Below are 16,012 nucleotides of genomic sequence, written 5' to 3' on the forward strand. Positions count from 1 at the left end.
TTTACAAATATAAACCTAACTTTATGCTTAAGCATTTCGGGGCCTAAACAAATTGCAAGTAGAAGGTGATTTACAGTACCTGTGACTTATGATACAAGTATTTGTGCTGAGCATCAAGCTTTGTCTTTGTAGTTTAAGTGACTCTTCAAATATCTGACTCTTTCTGCTCTACCTCTGTTTTCCACTGATATCAATACCTTTATTGGGTTGGTGAGAAAAGAGCTGAGAAGTGAGAGAGCAAGTTTGCTGCGAAGCTGAGAACATGCATTTGTCTTTCATGGTGTGTTTCTCATGTCATGAACACTGGCTGTAGCTCTCAGCAGTGCTCATCTTTCAAAGTGTGCAGTTGCTGAGGCCCACCAAATGAAGTCACTGCTCAAGGAGTTGAATCAGTGGTTGTCTGCCCAAGCCTTCTGCTGCAAGTCTGCCTTCGGGGTTGGAGGTAGGGTGTGCTTACAGTTCAGCTGTGTGCAGCAAAGCTTGCTAGAAGTGGATGTGAGCTGGCATGGCAGCATATAAACTTGAACCACAGATACAGAACTGTTTCTGCTGACTCTCATGCAAGTAATTTGTACTGTGATTTTGGGTGCAGGAATGGTAGCAAACAGCTGAAGCAGGTAAAAGGGAGAAGGGCAAAAGACCGTAATACTTAGAACTGGCAGCTGCTTGTTGCATTTTAACCTATTTTAACAGCCTTAGAGAGGTGAGCAAAAGCAGTTTCTTTGGCTTGGCACTTTGGCTGGCCAAAGGACGTTTGATCCCTAAAGGACATTGCTGTGCATCTGTCTGCAGTAGTGCTGCTGTTTCAGCAGTGCAAATCCCGCTTGAGCCCAATTCATAGAAGCAACTCTGATGTATAGCCAGGCCTGGGATATGTGACACTGGATCCAATGGCCCTTAACATCATTCTGCGTATGGGACATAGGACAGTTCTGGTTGCTCAACTGGCATGGAGGTGGTATGAAGCAGTGGCCTAGTTTTGTTTCCTACCTGGCTTGCTTGTAATCCACTGCTGCGTAGGAGTGGTGAGGATGGAGTGACTTTGTATTCGCTGCTTCCGTCCCTTTGATTGGTTCAGAGAGGGGAACCTAAGGAGGTCTTGGTCATGTCCTTTAAAAACCTGGCAGAGAGCCCATATCCCATTGGCTCTGGAAGTGATGTGGTTATCTGTATGCATATGTTTTGACCTTGTCAAAACAGATGTGCAGGCTTTCTTTGAAATGTTTCTAAACAGATCATAAAACTAGCAGTTGTTAATAAGCAAGAGACATGCTGGTGCTAACTGCCAAATCATCAAGGTAATGTGAAGGGGATTGTCTAAATGCTAGTTGATACGCTGAATGTTCATCTATTTTTATTTTTAGAAAAACTGCAAGTACTTGGTGTACTTGGTGTTGAACACTGTTAAGCACCTACACAAAAGTCCTTTGTGTGTGTGCCTGCATGCTCCAGTGAGAGGTAAAAGAACAGTGACATCTATCTTACCCTTTCTGGATATGGTAAACTGCATCCTTGTCTTGTTCTGTGGTGGTGGAACTGTGGTGCTGTACATCAGTTTAGGATCTGACTCAAAAATGCAACGTAAACTGTGATAGAAATGCTTTAGTATGTGGTGAAAGCACAGGCTTGATTTCATTCACCAGGTGTCTCAGGAAAGAAAGGCACAAAGGGTAAGCCATTTGCCTTGCAGTTGCAAGATCTGTGGTATTGTGCTAACTTTGCAAAATGACCACAAGGTCCTTCTGGATCTGAGTCTCTCACCTGTAATATGAAAACAATGTGCTTGATAAGGAATATTTGAAAGGCTTAGCTTTTTAAATAGAAGTAGCTAAAATTTACTGGAATAATAGAATCATAGATAGTTAGGGTTGGAAAGAACCTTAAGATCATCTAGTTCCAACCCCCCTGCTATGGGCAGGGACACCTCGCTAGACCATGTTGCGCAAGGATCTGTCCAGCCTGGGCTTGACACCGCCAGGGATGGAGCGTTTACCACTTCCTTGGCCGACCTGTGCCAGTGCTTCACCACCCTCATAGTAAAGAACTTCTTTATATCTAACCTGAACTTCCCCTATTTAAGTTTAAACCCATTACTCCTTGTCCTACCACAACCATCCCTAATGAAGAGTCCCTCCCCAGCATCCTTGTAGGCCCCTTCAGATATTGGAAGGCTGCTATGAGGTCTCCGTGCAGCCTTCTCTTCTCCAGGCTGAACAGCCCCAACTTTCTCAGCCTGTCTTCATATGGGAGGTGCTCCAGTTCCCTGATCATCCTTGTGGCCCTCCTCTGGACTTGCTCCAACAGCTCCATGTCCCTTTTGTGTTGAGGACACAAGAACTGTACACAATACTCCCAAGTGGGGTCTCATGAGAATATCAATTAACTGGAACCAGCACCCTGCAAATTCTTGGGTGTTCCTCTTATTTACATGTATGTAAATAAATATGAGGTTTTCATATTTCAGTGGCTACAGAATTAGTTCTATTTATCCAAATGCTGATGTTTTTCTGCTGGCTTGTACCTACTGTTACAGTATTTGGTAGGCAAAGGCCCGTGTTTCCTGTCAAGAGTCCATGAAGAGGCAGGGTTTGGTATTTAAACTGTTTGTGCTATGCACAATGTGAGCATGAAAGTCTGCGGGGTTCAGAAGTCTTGGGCTTGACGCTTAATTGAACTGGGGTGGATTGAAACAGGGATACAAGAAAATGAAGGTGTTAATCACTTTTAAACTTCTGCAGCAATGTTCTCCTTGATGTAAAAATTAAAATCTTCCCAAGTGGTCTAATTTCAAATAGCACTGCACTTTTACGTTTGGTGTGGCATAGCCCTCTACCTGTTAATAAGCACACTATGTTCTGTCACCAGTTTCTGTCTAGCAACTGCAGCTGAGTTACACAGTAAAATACATTGTTCCTTATGGAAAATGCATCTGGTGATGTTTAGCTGCCAATGAGGGAAGATTTAAATCTGGATATTTTTTCTCTCTCTTGACAACCCTCACTGGTGGTGTGGGATTCCTGGTAGTTCTGTTGCTTCCACTTACTCTGTGAGAAACATGACAGCCTGAGTTAATGGGTACAAGTCTTCTCCCAAGCAAGGTAGGAATAATTTGTCTGGGGAGTCCATTGGAGTTGAATTAAGTTTTGTTATTTTTGTTCCGTTTCTGAATTGGAAATGTTTCTGTTGCATTGATCCTCATTTATTTTATTTGAACTTTGTTCTTGTTAACAGGCTGTTGCAGATGCAGTTGGTGAGTGGAAGGTGATCTAAGCTTAGCCTGTTCTTACTGCATTAGTAGGGAACTAAAATGCTTGGACCGTTAGCTTACTTCACCTCTGCAGTGGGAATAATAACCTCCTAAACATTGTACCCAGTTCCTCAAGAGCAGGGGTGTTTGTTTCCTTTGCCTGTCTTACCTCTAGATCTTATCTTCACTGCCCTTGGGAGACCACAGGGTGCAGTAGCCACATCGAATCTCTCTTTCTTTCCATTTGGAGATAGAGAAATTGTGATGCTGTTCTGTGTTTAATCTGAACAAATACGAATTTATTTTCAGTCTCTTAATTCTTGCATTTAATTATTTGGGGATTTTAAGAGTGCATCCCTTGTTACAGGAAACACAACAAGCTTAATACTTCAAAGGTCAGTGGAGTTGTGTGCATAAATAAGGGTCATTTACCTAAGCGAGGGTTGAGTCATCAGCCTCAATTTCGCCAAGGTTGAGAAGCTCTCCTGGGTTAGTTTAGCACCCTTCAGTTATGTGTAATGGACTGGAACTTCTTTATAGAGCTTCTTAGAGTTTTAGCATTAACATTACACTTTATATGCTCATTGTAATATAACTGTGATTGTTTTAAAATAATTCCATACTCAGGTTTTTTGTCCATTCTAATCAATCTAACAATGTAATTAGTCTATGCTGTGTTTTATTGGCTTGTGCTAATGCTTTTCTGAAAGCTTCCAGTCTGAGAGCTTCCAGTATCACTTTTAGCTAGGTCACTCTGCCTGAATAAAAGACTAAAACCGTTGTAACTTAATCTCCTCTTTGCTGGCTGTGCATTTCTGTTGCCTTTCATCTTGAGATGCTGTAGTGTTTATTCTGAAACTTATGTTTACTATTACACTGTATGAAATACCCTAACAATATGAAAGCAGTAAAACTCAACCTAGTTAGTCAAGTCAGTGAGGCACTAATGAAATGCTGCAAAGTTTAGCATTTCTCATGAAGCGTTCATGTGCTTTGATCTTCCTGTTTTTAAAAATGGCATGTCTGTTGAAATGACTGCTAGAGTTGATATTGGTGTTATGGCTTGTGAGGCTTAATCATATGTATTTGTATGCCCCAGTAGCAAATTGTAACACGACTCCTTTTACATGTTAACCTGTTTCTCTTGCCTTATGCTTAATGCTGTTGCGTGTGACCTCATGCTGCAACCTTGTGTTTTTATCTATTTGCATCTCTGTAGTGCCCTGGACACTGCTCTGGGCTCCCCAGAGGCGCAGGCAGCAACCCTCAAGGGTTCAGTTTCAGATTTAATACACTGAAAATGCTTCCTCTCTATCTGTGATTTATTCTACAATTTTATTCTGCCAGCTTGATAGACATTTTTAGTATTGGTCTTGAAAGTACTGCATACATATCTTTTGGTTTTTGGTCCTAATATTGACTTGGTGTAACCCTTGTCATCTTTCATTGTGCATTCTTTTTAGGGGTCAGAATCAGCACATGTACCCAGGAGACTTGTTAGTCGTAAGAAGACACTGTTGCGGAGTTGCAGATTTAAGTAGAATCGTTAGTGATGCTTCAAGTCTGAAAGTGACCGGTAGCAACATTTGAATGTTCCTATTACAGCAGGTGATAACCTTAATCTGCTCCGTCTTCCTAACTGTGGAAGATTTGTGCATAGGCCTCTCACCTTCCTTGACTGTTTTTCACAGTACGATTGCTTACCTTGTGGGTCCCCTGCTAAGGTACAGGATGCTACCCTTGACTTGGTTTGCCTAACGTCAGTTCATTGCTTTTTTACATATTTGCTGAAGGAGTTGAGAGAGCCATTTAAACCTAGACCCTCAGAAGAGTTAGGCTTTTTATTACCTTTTGTGGCTATGAGCTTTAATTTTTATGCATATGCCTGCAGAGGTGAGACTGTGCTACTGGTCCCCAAAGCTTCAGTTTGAATTTTACACAGAAAGCAATCAAAGTAGTCTCCTCTTTTGTTCTCATTGCTGCTGAGATTAAAGCTAATGAGAGGATACTTTCACATGTTGCTCTTCTGCTCTCATTTGAGTGTGTGGGGATACTTCATATAGTTCAGTTGTAGGGAATTACAGCATTTTCCTACCTCATGAAAGGTTGAGAGAGACTGACTCTACAGGGCTGTGAAAATACATTTAGAGAATTGCACTATCTTGGGGGGGGGGGGCGTTTATCTCTGTATATCTTTCCAGGACTTGCAGTGGGTACAGATGGCCAGAGACAAGCTATCGAGTCCACTGAATGTTCTAAAAATAATCAGATACTCCATTGGCTTCTGTGTTGCTAGTGCTGTTGTTCATGTGCACGGTTTTGGAAGGTAATGCTCAAAATTGGAGGATTGATAGCTGATGCTTTATTTTGCTGGCTGCTTAGCCCTGAGCATAGCAAGCAGGTTCTTTTATTGTCTAATGAAAATGTAAACTACTTAAACTGCAAGTAGCAAGGCATATTATTCTTCATGCCTGAGAAGGGAGGGAAAAGAGAGAAAATATAATAAAAAAATATGATAAATTTATCAAAGTCTTCAAAGGACTTAGGATGTTTTATTCACATATTTATTTATTTTTAATGTTCCCCTTCAAAAGTACAGTTCCCTTCCCCTTTGTTTATCACACTTAGAGCATCTTCCTCTTGTGCTGCTGTGAATGTACCATGACAGGAGGCTGCTGTCCTGCAACGTCGGCTGGAAGCAGCATTTCTGGAGGTCTTGGGAGCATGGTGGCACTTGCAGTGTACTTGCCATAGTCAGGAGTTCAGTCTGTTCCTTTTTTTTGTTTGTTCATTACAAATTCCCAGTAACATCCCCAAAACTCCCTGGCAGCTAAACCTAAAAGACAAAGCAGGTATCGGAAAATATGCTAACATAAATGAAAAAATCCAGAGCAGTATGACTAACAAGAAAAAAGCACAGTGTATTTTTATATATTTTGTTCTTCATAAAATTATTGGGTGCTGACATAGGCTAAATTTGGAGAGTGGCAAATTTTTAATAGGATACTTAAATGCCTGGTTTGTCTATCAGGAATATCCTTCCTCTTGAAATTGCTTAATAAAAGAATTAGCACTGCTGTTGACATGTAGCATAAACTTTTCACTGTCTGTTTCTGTTTCGGGGTAAAAAGGGTAAAACTGAGCCTGAAAATCAGCTTTGTCTAAACCACGACATCATTGTTTGAGTTTGGACTGTACTCATATGAGTAAGATGTCTGTCTCTCAGCATGTAAATATCCCGCAACTATGTGCATTTTTAATAGTCTGCCTCATTCAGTCTTTGCCTCTACCAGAAAGGAGCTACTAGGAAACCAAGATGCGTTTTAATCATGTATGCTTAATAACATTTTAAGGAGTTAATAAAGAATATCTGGGATTTCTTTCTTGGGAGATACCAAAGGACAGGTAGGGGGAAGGTGTGGAGTAGGTTTGCTTTTTTTGATGTAACTTTAAAACATCAGTGAACAACCTGTAAAGTAAATGTGGGGTTCGTGCTGTTACTTGGTACAGCTTAAAGAACTGAAAATTGACAAGGACCTTTCAGAAATACTAGGTTCCAGTAGCAGTTGCTGAACAGTGTGCTGTGATCCTCCCAGCTTTCAGGCTTTATTTTTGTTTTTCCTCCTCAAAGCCAACTAGTACATGAAAAATTCCCAACAACAAAAGTGAACTCAGGTTATGAAGTCGACACTCCTAATCAGTTTGCTTTTCGTAGTACCGTATTTTCAAAGTATGATTTTCAGACTTAAATATGCCTTCCAGGAATGCCACCTTTGTTTCTCCTAAGAAGGCGAGCTAAATAAGTTGTAAGTCAACAGAATGGAACCTGATGTTAAGTTATTTTATTGTGAAAATTTTCATTAATTGATGACTGGGTATGAGATCCCTGTGCATTTTTATGAGCAAAATTAAAAAAAACAAAGCACCTGAATGCCTTTGTTACTCTTGGTCTATGGATAACATTACAGTTTTCCAAGTGCCCATATGTACTGAATATTTTTTTAAGTTCTTGATTTATTCACTCTCACCATGTGAAAGGACTTAGAATTGCATTTAGTTGGTGTAGGAAGAACAGGTTCCATTCCCCACATTGTCATTGCTAGCTTTGTTCATCACGGATGAAAGCAAACAGAAAACCTTAGCAGTGACCTCCTGGTTTGGTGCTGCACCTCCTGCAGCATCTGTGGTTAGGTCTGGGCTTAAGCCCTATCTCCTCTCTCTTCATGCACCTCTTTGCAGAAGCAGAGAGTAGCTACTCTGGCACTGGGCAAAACAGGGCTATGGGCAGGCATGTTTTTGTCCTCCTGGCTCCCTGGCAGTAGCACTCCCTTCATCTGCCCCCTCCATGCTGGAACAGAGCTGTTATTCCCCTGGGTGGGGTTGATAGATCACGGGAGAGGAAGAGAATGAATGGAAGGAGTATGCTGCTGACTCTTGCATTGGGTTAGGCCTTGAGGACAGATCTCACTTCCCTCCGTTCATCCCAGCTGATCATGTTTCAGTGAACTGAGAGGGGCTCTCCCCACTTCCCTCTTCTTGTTCCCATAGGTCCTGCTATCCTGGCGATCATGGATTTAATATTATCTTGATGCTCTGTGGTTATTTAATAGTTCTTAGAGTCAATGTGAAGCTTGATTCTGGCCTGTGTCCTTGCACACATGCCGCCAAGTGTCATGAAGGCAAAGGAGGAAGAGTGGTTCCTCTTTCACTGAACTTTTTGTACTTTGGTGTAGAGGTTGTAGTTGTCTGCTTTGAAAGATTTCTTGTAGCTCTAAATCCAGTGCTCACAAAGCCACTGGTTTTGATTCTCTGAAGATCTAAGGACCTGCCCCAGCAGGGAGAATAAGAATGCACTGAAATTATCAGGAAATCTGTGATATCTTCATACAGACCAGTCATCTGAGCAGGACAATTCATTTTGATGTTGCTTGTATGCTGCTGTTATGTAGGTTTTTGTGTCCAGCTGAAGACTGCCACATGCGTTAACTTGAACAGGTAAACCAGTATTCCCTTTATAAAGCCAAAGATGTCATAGGCAAATTTGCCTTTTAAAGAGTGACCATTACTGTAAGACTCTACCTGATGCATAAAGATCAGAGAGACTAGATTCTTTTTGATGCGCTGGATGTATTAAAAATTAATGAGTAATAAAATGTGCATTTTTAAGCAATGGACTTTAATTGCTGTGGACCAGTGCTTTATAAGTATGGAGAGAAAATTATGGCAGGTATTTCTTATAGAATCTTGGTGATTGTATTCTTGGGCTTTTCAAATAGGTAAGTCTATTTTTGCCACATTATCTCTTCTGTTGATATCTGGCAGTTTGTAGTTTATAATCTTTTAATGCGAAGGAAGAAAATTGGAACTGATTAGGTCTCAGAGGAATTTTTGTTCTTTTGCTATGAATCATAATTTATGTGGCTTCTATTTCTCTGTTATACAGCCCATTAAGCTGAAATGTTTAGTGGTAACTTCCGATTTGATCTTTAATCTGAAATACTGATAAAGAATTCTTAAGAAGTTAACTTATTTTGTGCATGTGCACAAGCTGTCAGGGTAGCTTGAATGTGTGTTGGAGAAGGGGAAGAGGCTAAAACAGCTTGGCAGGAATGTGGGACAGCAACTGATGTGACATATCATTAATTGCTGTAATTACCAAGCGGTTCTGAAATTCCCAGCTCTTCGTTTCCAGGAGCCTCAATATGGCATTTTGCAAAGAGGTGATTTCCATGTCAAAAGCCAGTAGTACCAGTCTTCTTTTTGATTTTTTATTAAAAAAACCCCACAGCCTTCTCAGAAAACCTTCTCTAGTTGTGTCTATCTCAAGGTGACTGCAGTTCATATGGAGAGCAGGAGGTCCATTGTGTTTCTTCCTGTATACTTGTTTATATGTTCACAACATAGAAACTCGTGTATATGTTCACAACAATCAAACCTGTGTAAAGAACGTAAATTGCTCTTTTTTTAACTCTGCGTTGTTCTAAAACTTCTTATTCCTCATATTTTTACAGATTTTTTATAAAGTGAACATTATGTGTCTTTCTGGTTATACTGTTTGTACTGGATGTTTCCAAAGCTTCTCTATCTTCCTGTCTCTAAAACACATGAAACCAGGAAGATGTTTTGGTATAAACTGTTTAACAGCTTGCAAAAATCTTTAAGCCTTCCAGCGTGTTAAAGCTTGCTACTGCCTTTTGGGTTACCTGCTTTGCTGTATCTCTCTTCCTCTACTGAAGAAACTGGCCTAAGAGAATTTATTGGGGTTTATCTCATTGTATACTAGTGGATATCACGTGGCAAGCACTGAATGGTTAAAGTTTTACTTTGTGTTGTCACTGGGTCAGTTGCATTTCCACAACCCTGTTGTTTTTTGTAGGTGTTGTTGACATGTTGATTTATGAACTTCCTGTTTTTGAATGTTCTATATAGAGGACTCTGCCTGGATATGAGGTACTGAGGGGAAAAAAAGCATCACGCTTGGCTGCACACCTTGCCCATTTGACTGTACATAATGGAGACCAAGGAAGAGAAGAAGGAACGAAGACAAGGCTATTTTGCTCGGTAAGGTTGCAGGGTTTATTTCAATGTTGATTAAAATACTGAACTCCTCATTCTGCCTTTTTCACAAGGCTTTACGATTTTTCAGGTATGTAAAAAATGAAACCCATGCTGCATTATGTATCCAGAAAGTTCTTTCCTTGCTGTATCCCTAATTTGAGGTGGTAATTTTTTTTTTCCTTTTGGGTAGTGGAGATAAACTTGAATTATTATTATTACTTGTAACACAAAACTGTTCTTGGGTACGCAATTGCAGATAACACTGCATTTGAGCTTACAATATCCAGTTCCTGAAGAGTGTTTATAAAAATAAGCACATCTAAAACATAAATATGTCTAAACCTAAAGCTTATCTGATTTCAAATAAACTACAGACTAAATAATATTATCTCATAGGGTAAGATCAGCTAAGAAAGGGTAAGCTCCCTAAATCTATCATCTTTATAAATAAAAGCAGTGTTCTTTCAATCATTTTTATCATTTGGAATACATGATTGGTGTATTTTTAAGAAATAAGTGATGCTGATTTCCTAATAACTTGTCCTTGTTAGTTTAGCAAATGTGTAATCATCTCTGAGCTCTGTTGAAGAACCAAAGCTTGCTCACTCTCAGAAGGGTAGGAGGGGGAGGAAATCAGTGTAAAAAGCATCTTCTGACTCAAAGATACTTTCTGCACCATTGAGGAGGAAAAGCATATATTCTTTCCACTCTGTACTAGATCAAGGTATCAAGAAGAAGAAAGCAGAAGTTTCTAAAGAGATTGTGTTAAGGAACAAGTAATTTCTTGTTAAGGAAGACTGAGGCTTTGAGAGACATGTCCGAGTAAGATGCTTCAGTTTTGAAAAGAATGCTTTTTGTCCTTTCTAAATGCTGTCTCCTAAACAGATAGCCTCAAGAGGTTTTCAGCAAAGTCTTTGATGTGTATTTCATTTTTTACAGCTTTCCTGTGTCATCTATGGCTGTTCCCTTTTAAAAATTCACAGGGGCAGTGTGTCTTGTATGGGTGTAGGACATTAGGCAAGGGTCAGAACGACCTGAAATCAGTTCTTAGTTCTAGCACTTATCTGCTATGTAACTTTTGGGAAGTCGTTTGGCTCTTTCCACTTTTTATTCAGGTAGGTTGCAGGCCCTTAAATTAAATTCCCACTCTAAGCAAACACATATGATTTCTACAAGATTGTTCTTGCAGATCATCAAGGCATGTTTTAATAGAAGCTAAAATAGGTCAGAAGGTGGTATATGCCCAGCTTACCTTCCTGTACATTGTCTGTGTGTGCAGTCAGGGACAGAAGCAGGACTAAATCGACATGTCCTTGATTTTAGTCTAACATCTGAAGTCCATCATGCTTCCTCTAGTAAACAGGCATCGCAGCACCTTGCAGATGAATGGTGTGAATGCTCTACATGATGAGCCATATAAATGTCATATGAGTACCTGGAAATAATAGATTGCTTATACACTGCCTTTAGTACTAAGGCAGTTCTAACAATTTAGCTTTTGACTTGATGCAGACCAGAGTTCCCAGCTTAGGTGCCTGATACTGAGACACAGATAATTTCATCAGGTGCATGTTTTGCTGTTGCTGACAAATTTGTGGTTTTGTATCTTAGAATCTGTAGACACCTGTTCTATCCTGGAATTAAAGCATCCAAGTTTAATAAGTTTTCACCTTCATACTGTTCTGTGTGCTATATCAGACACCCTGCTTTTCCTGATAGCTTGGGCTCATACTTACTAAGCTAGGAACAACCTCAGCTGGTTCCCCAACACCTCTACTTCCATTACTGTTTTTTTCTTTCCCTTATTGCTGCTATGTTTTGTAAGCCTAAGATAATATTTACAAAATCTGAATTTATGTATAGTAAACATTCTTTTAAGTACTCTCTCCCTTACCCTCTTGCCTGAACCTTGTTATTTTTGTCTACGATCAGATGTTTATGGGAGAAGACTATTGCTTACCTAGGGAAGAGAATGGGAAATGGGTTAGAGTTTTTGTCAGCAGGAGGGGAAGCTGCGCTCCATGTCAGGAGAGTGGGGGAAAGGGCTCTGCTTTCCCCCTCCCTATGGCAAGTTAAGCCGTCGGTAAGTAAGTAAACCCTGACCATCCATTTTTTGCTTCTTATCAAATGCTGCTTTACGTACTGAGCTCTGTGGTGAAGGTCTTATTTTTCCCTGGGTTGGCAAGAAATGAAGCAAATAACTTTTCTAACAAAATAGAAATCTCCACATAACTTTTTAAAGACTGATTTAGATTCCTTATGCAGATAAGATGTTACAGCTTGTGGGAGTTTAACAGGCAAGAAGTAAAAGTATGAGAGTAACAAGCAAGCATAAATTTCTCTTATGCAATAAGTCCTTATTTAAGACTGCTACTCCTACTTAAAGACTATTCTGTGTGTTTAAGTTTTCCTTACTTAATTCTTCAGACCTTGTTTTTAGGCTCTTCTGCTGACTTCTGTGCCACTAGCTCCCAAACAGACTAGTATTACCCTAGCTCTTGCAAAGAGCTGTCTCCTCTTGCTGTGAAGTCTGTCCTCATATCCAGCAAGTTCAAAAATAAATGGTACAGTGTAGGATAGGTGTACAGTGACACATCTATGTGTACTGGGTCCCTGACTTCACTGTGACATCTGGAGCTTTTTCCTGTGATCATATGCCCTTGAACCCTGGTACAATTTGCCATTTCCCTCTGCCTGTTCTTTAATCTTCCCTCTCCTTACAGAATGGAGAACCTCTTTGTTTTCCCCTGCCCATTGTGTAGGGACAAGTTCAGAGTTATTAACCCTTGTGAAATGAACAGCTATTAAAATTATAACTTAATTTAAAAATAAATTACCAAAATGAGTGACATATGTCACATGGAAAGAATTGCCTTGAATATAAATTGGTAGTCTGGAACACTGAATGTACAGCTTGAAACTGGAATTGCTTTTGCATGTGCTTTTTTGAGATACTGGACATATCTGCACAAGAAGTTCTAGGAGATGAGAACTTGTAAGGGAAGAGTTTGAACAGCTTTCTGAAAGAATGGCAAAAGGGGCTCTTAGTTTCAAGTTTTCTGTGTCTCTTGACCTTCCTCACTGTGAGTTACTCAGCATTCCCTTTGCTTCATATGATCTATGTCAACTAGCTCTCTACTATGTCTTAGCAGAGAACGACCAGTAAGTAGTGCTTTATTTGAAAAATAGTAACTTTTCAACAAGTCAACCAAGATGCCTACATTAATTGTATTAATAGTTATGTCTCCACCTTATGGTGACCTTAATCTGAAGAATGTTATACACAGATACATAGATTAACTGCAAAACTGATACTTACATTGAATGCTTTTTTTGTTTTGTTTTGTTTTTTTAATAGTTTCCAGGGAAATTACAAATTTGAGTTCTTGGTCTCTTTTTTTCAGTCATCACTGAACCAGATTTCTGAGTGCTTCTATTAGGGAAAATATTCTCACTGGGATTTGAGTACTTTTGTGTTTATTGGATTTACATTGGTCTTGTTGGCATCATTCTTTAGAAAACCTACATAAATGCCTGTGACATGCTCCAAAGCCCATACGAGTAGGCAGAGACTCCCTTTAGCCGCAGACTGCTGTAACTCTGTCAGAAGCCGAAGCCAGTTGTTCATCCTGGTGTTCACCTTGTGTTGCCTTGTGATGTGAATATTTAAGGGAAATAAAGGGATCTACAGCATGTTCTTTTTTAATTTAGATTCTTGTCTTAGATACCTAAATTTACATTCATGCAGATTAAGGTTTGTACATTAAACCCAAGATTTACAAAGATACATGTGTTTAGTACAGTTATCATTTACTTTTTACCAGGCTCTAATTCACAGCTTTTTTCTTCGCCTAATTATTTTTTAATACCTAAAAATAAGTAAACCAGACCATACAACAAATGGTATACAGCATTCCAATCACATTAGTGGCTTACGACCTAACCTTATCTCTCCTTTGAAATGTTCACAACCCACGAAGATAGGCTTCATTAATACGTAGCTGCAGAGCTGCAAACAGCTGAAGTCTGGAAAACTTAGCTGTAGAAGGAGTCATATATACTTGTCATATTGTTATGGAGTCATATATATACTTGTCATATTGTTATGGTCTTTCCCTGGTCCTTGCTCTTGGCTGCTGCTGGAGGCAGGATGCACGAGCCCTTGGTCTGACACACTGTGGTCACTCCTTTAGTCAGTCTTCTACATATTACAAACTAATAGGTTTATAAACATCTAATTTGGAATTTTCCTGGCTTTGCTCTGGTTTATTCCCATATTCAGTGTTTGTATGCCTCATATTTTTTATTCCTGTAGATGCTAAGGCATAGAAAGATGATGAAATGAGAAAAATGCAGCAAGCCCAGAGGGAATATGTTGAGAGAGAGAGTATTGGTGATGGCTAGGAAGGAGGGAAACCCAGATAAAGGAATATATGCACAGGCATACTTTCCTGAGGGCATCTACTGTATGTGAGACTTCGTCGTAGGTTTTTCTGTTAGGCACTTTCCTTGTTGGCCAGGCTTACGGTATCCATGTAATAGGCTTCAAATGCTGCATGCTCCTCAGATCACTATTTCTCTAGCAATAATCTCCTTGCAATTGTTCTTGCTCTGCTGAGCCAAAGTGTTGATGTTTATTCAGGTTTCCTGTAGCACCCATAATTTATTTCTTGCTTTCAGAAGGAAAAGTTTCCACACATTGTTTTTAAAACAAACCATTGTGGAGGTTTATCTTGGGCGTGAAGAATAGTCAAGCCAAGATCCTGGAGATGGTTAAGTTTTTTTAAATGGCTCTAGGAAATAATACATCATTTCAGCTCATCTGTATAATGGAAATTTCTTAGCTCTGCTTCCAGACATATAAACATTACTTCATAATCCTGTTATTGAAACTAAAACACAGTACTGCATTTTATTCACATTGTTTTGACCAATAACATGTGTGCCTGATTTTATTTTCTAAGAAAAGGCTAAAGATACCACTACTTTAGATTTATGGGGTGCAATTGTTACTATTTGCTCTGTTATATAGGGGTGTATGTGCAGGATAATTGATTTGCTATGTTGGATGCTGAGAGAACCCATTAAATACTTTCTGAAACATACTGTATTGTGATTTGCCTTAGTTACTTAAAATTGAGAGGTTTCAATGTTTTTAGCAGACTTGCAGCCTGCTGCTGTGTAGGTTAGCATTTCAGCTGTCCTTTGCAATCATTGTAGTTTTCAGATGTTGAAGAATGTTTAGAATTTCAGAGAGAGCAGCACAAGGAGCTTTTGAGTAGAGCTTTGGGACATTGGTTTGGTCCTTCAGAAGCTTGAGACACACTTGCTGTTCATTGCTCAGAAACTTACTGGGGGGTGTGTGTGTGTATATATATATATAAGAAGAAGGAAATTTTTCTTTTTATGATGGGTGTAAACCTGGAGAATGAGAGTTGGGGGTGGAAATTGAACCTACTTTCTCTGATAAAGGGAAAAGTTACGTTGAACAGCTGTTTGTCTTGGGAACTGTGTCCTCATCTCACATTGCTGTAGCTCTCTGAACTGTGAGGTTTTGAGATGAGTAGTCTTGTAATTCTGTGTTACAGGATGAGAGTCAGCAGAAGAGCATGAATTACTGTCCTCTACTTAGCCTGTGAATCACTGAATTATTCTCAGTGTGAGTGCTTCCTCTGGGAAGCATAAACCAGGCAGTGGTTTCTGCAGCTTCGGTTCTTTCCAGTGCTTTTATCCTCAAGAGTATGGAGTCATTTAGGATTGAAGAAGAATTTTGTTATTGGATAACAGAGTTAGTGGAAGTATTTAATGGGGCCCGGAGGCTTTCTTCAGGGTTTTACAAAATTTTCCAGTACCAAAAATGCTATTTATGGAGATACAAAGCTTGCATAAGACGGGAAGCATGGTTAATCTCCTCACCCATTCACTTCCCTCTGCATGTGAAGTGAGACTGGTTAACAGTGTGGGCTCTGTATAAAGAGGCTTTTTTTAGGAAAGAGAAGAAAGGCAGAGTTTCATGATGTTCTTGATTTCTTTGAGGACTACATCACAGAATATATGGAGAAAAGAGTTTCTGTTTATTTACTTTTCAAACATGCAGTGTCACACCAGCAATTTCAGAATTTTCACTGATGACCTTGCAAGATATGTATAAGCTGGCTTGTTAGGCAGCAAGCATACAATGACCTTATATTTGCTTTTCCCAAAGGG

General features: G+C 39.6%; 1 protein-coding gene across 1 annotated transcript in view; it reads left to right on the forward strand.

Annotated features, from left to right (window-relative positions):
• The first annotated feature begins 9,676 nt into the window (after window positions 1-9,676).
• The window catches only part of NCOA7 (nuclear receptor coactivator 7), a 64,321-nt gene continuing 57,985 nt past the window's right edge, over window positions 9,677-16,012 (forward strand). The window contains exon 1 of the mRNA XM_010015054.1: window positions 9,677-9,808. Within this exon, the coding sequence (XP_010013356.1) occupies window positions 9,759-9,808 (50 nt within the window). The 5' untranslated portion in view covers window positions 9,677-9,758. The remainder of the gene's footprint in view (window positions 9,809-16,012) is intronic.

This window comes from Nestor notabilis, unplaced genomic scaffold (genome assembly GCF_000696875.1).
Source record: "Nestor notabilis isolate BGI_N333 unplaced genomic scaffold, ASM69687v1 scaffold2585, whole genome shotgun sequence".
Taxonomy (NCBI): domain Eukaryota; kingdom Metazoa; phylum Chordata; class Aves; order Psittaciformes; family Psittacidae; genus Nestor; species Nestor notabilis.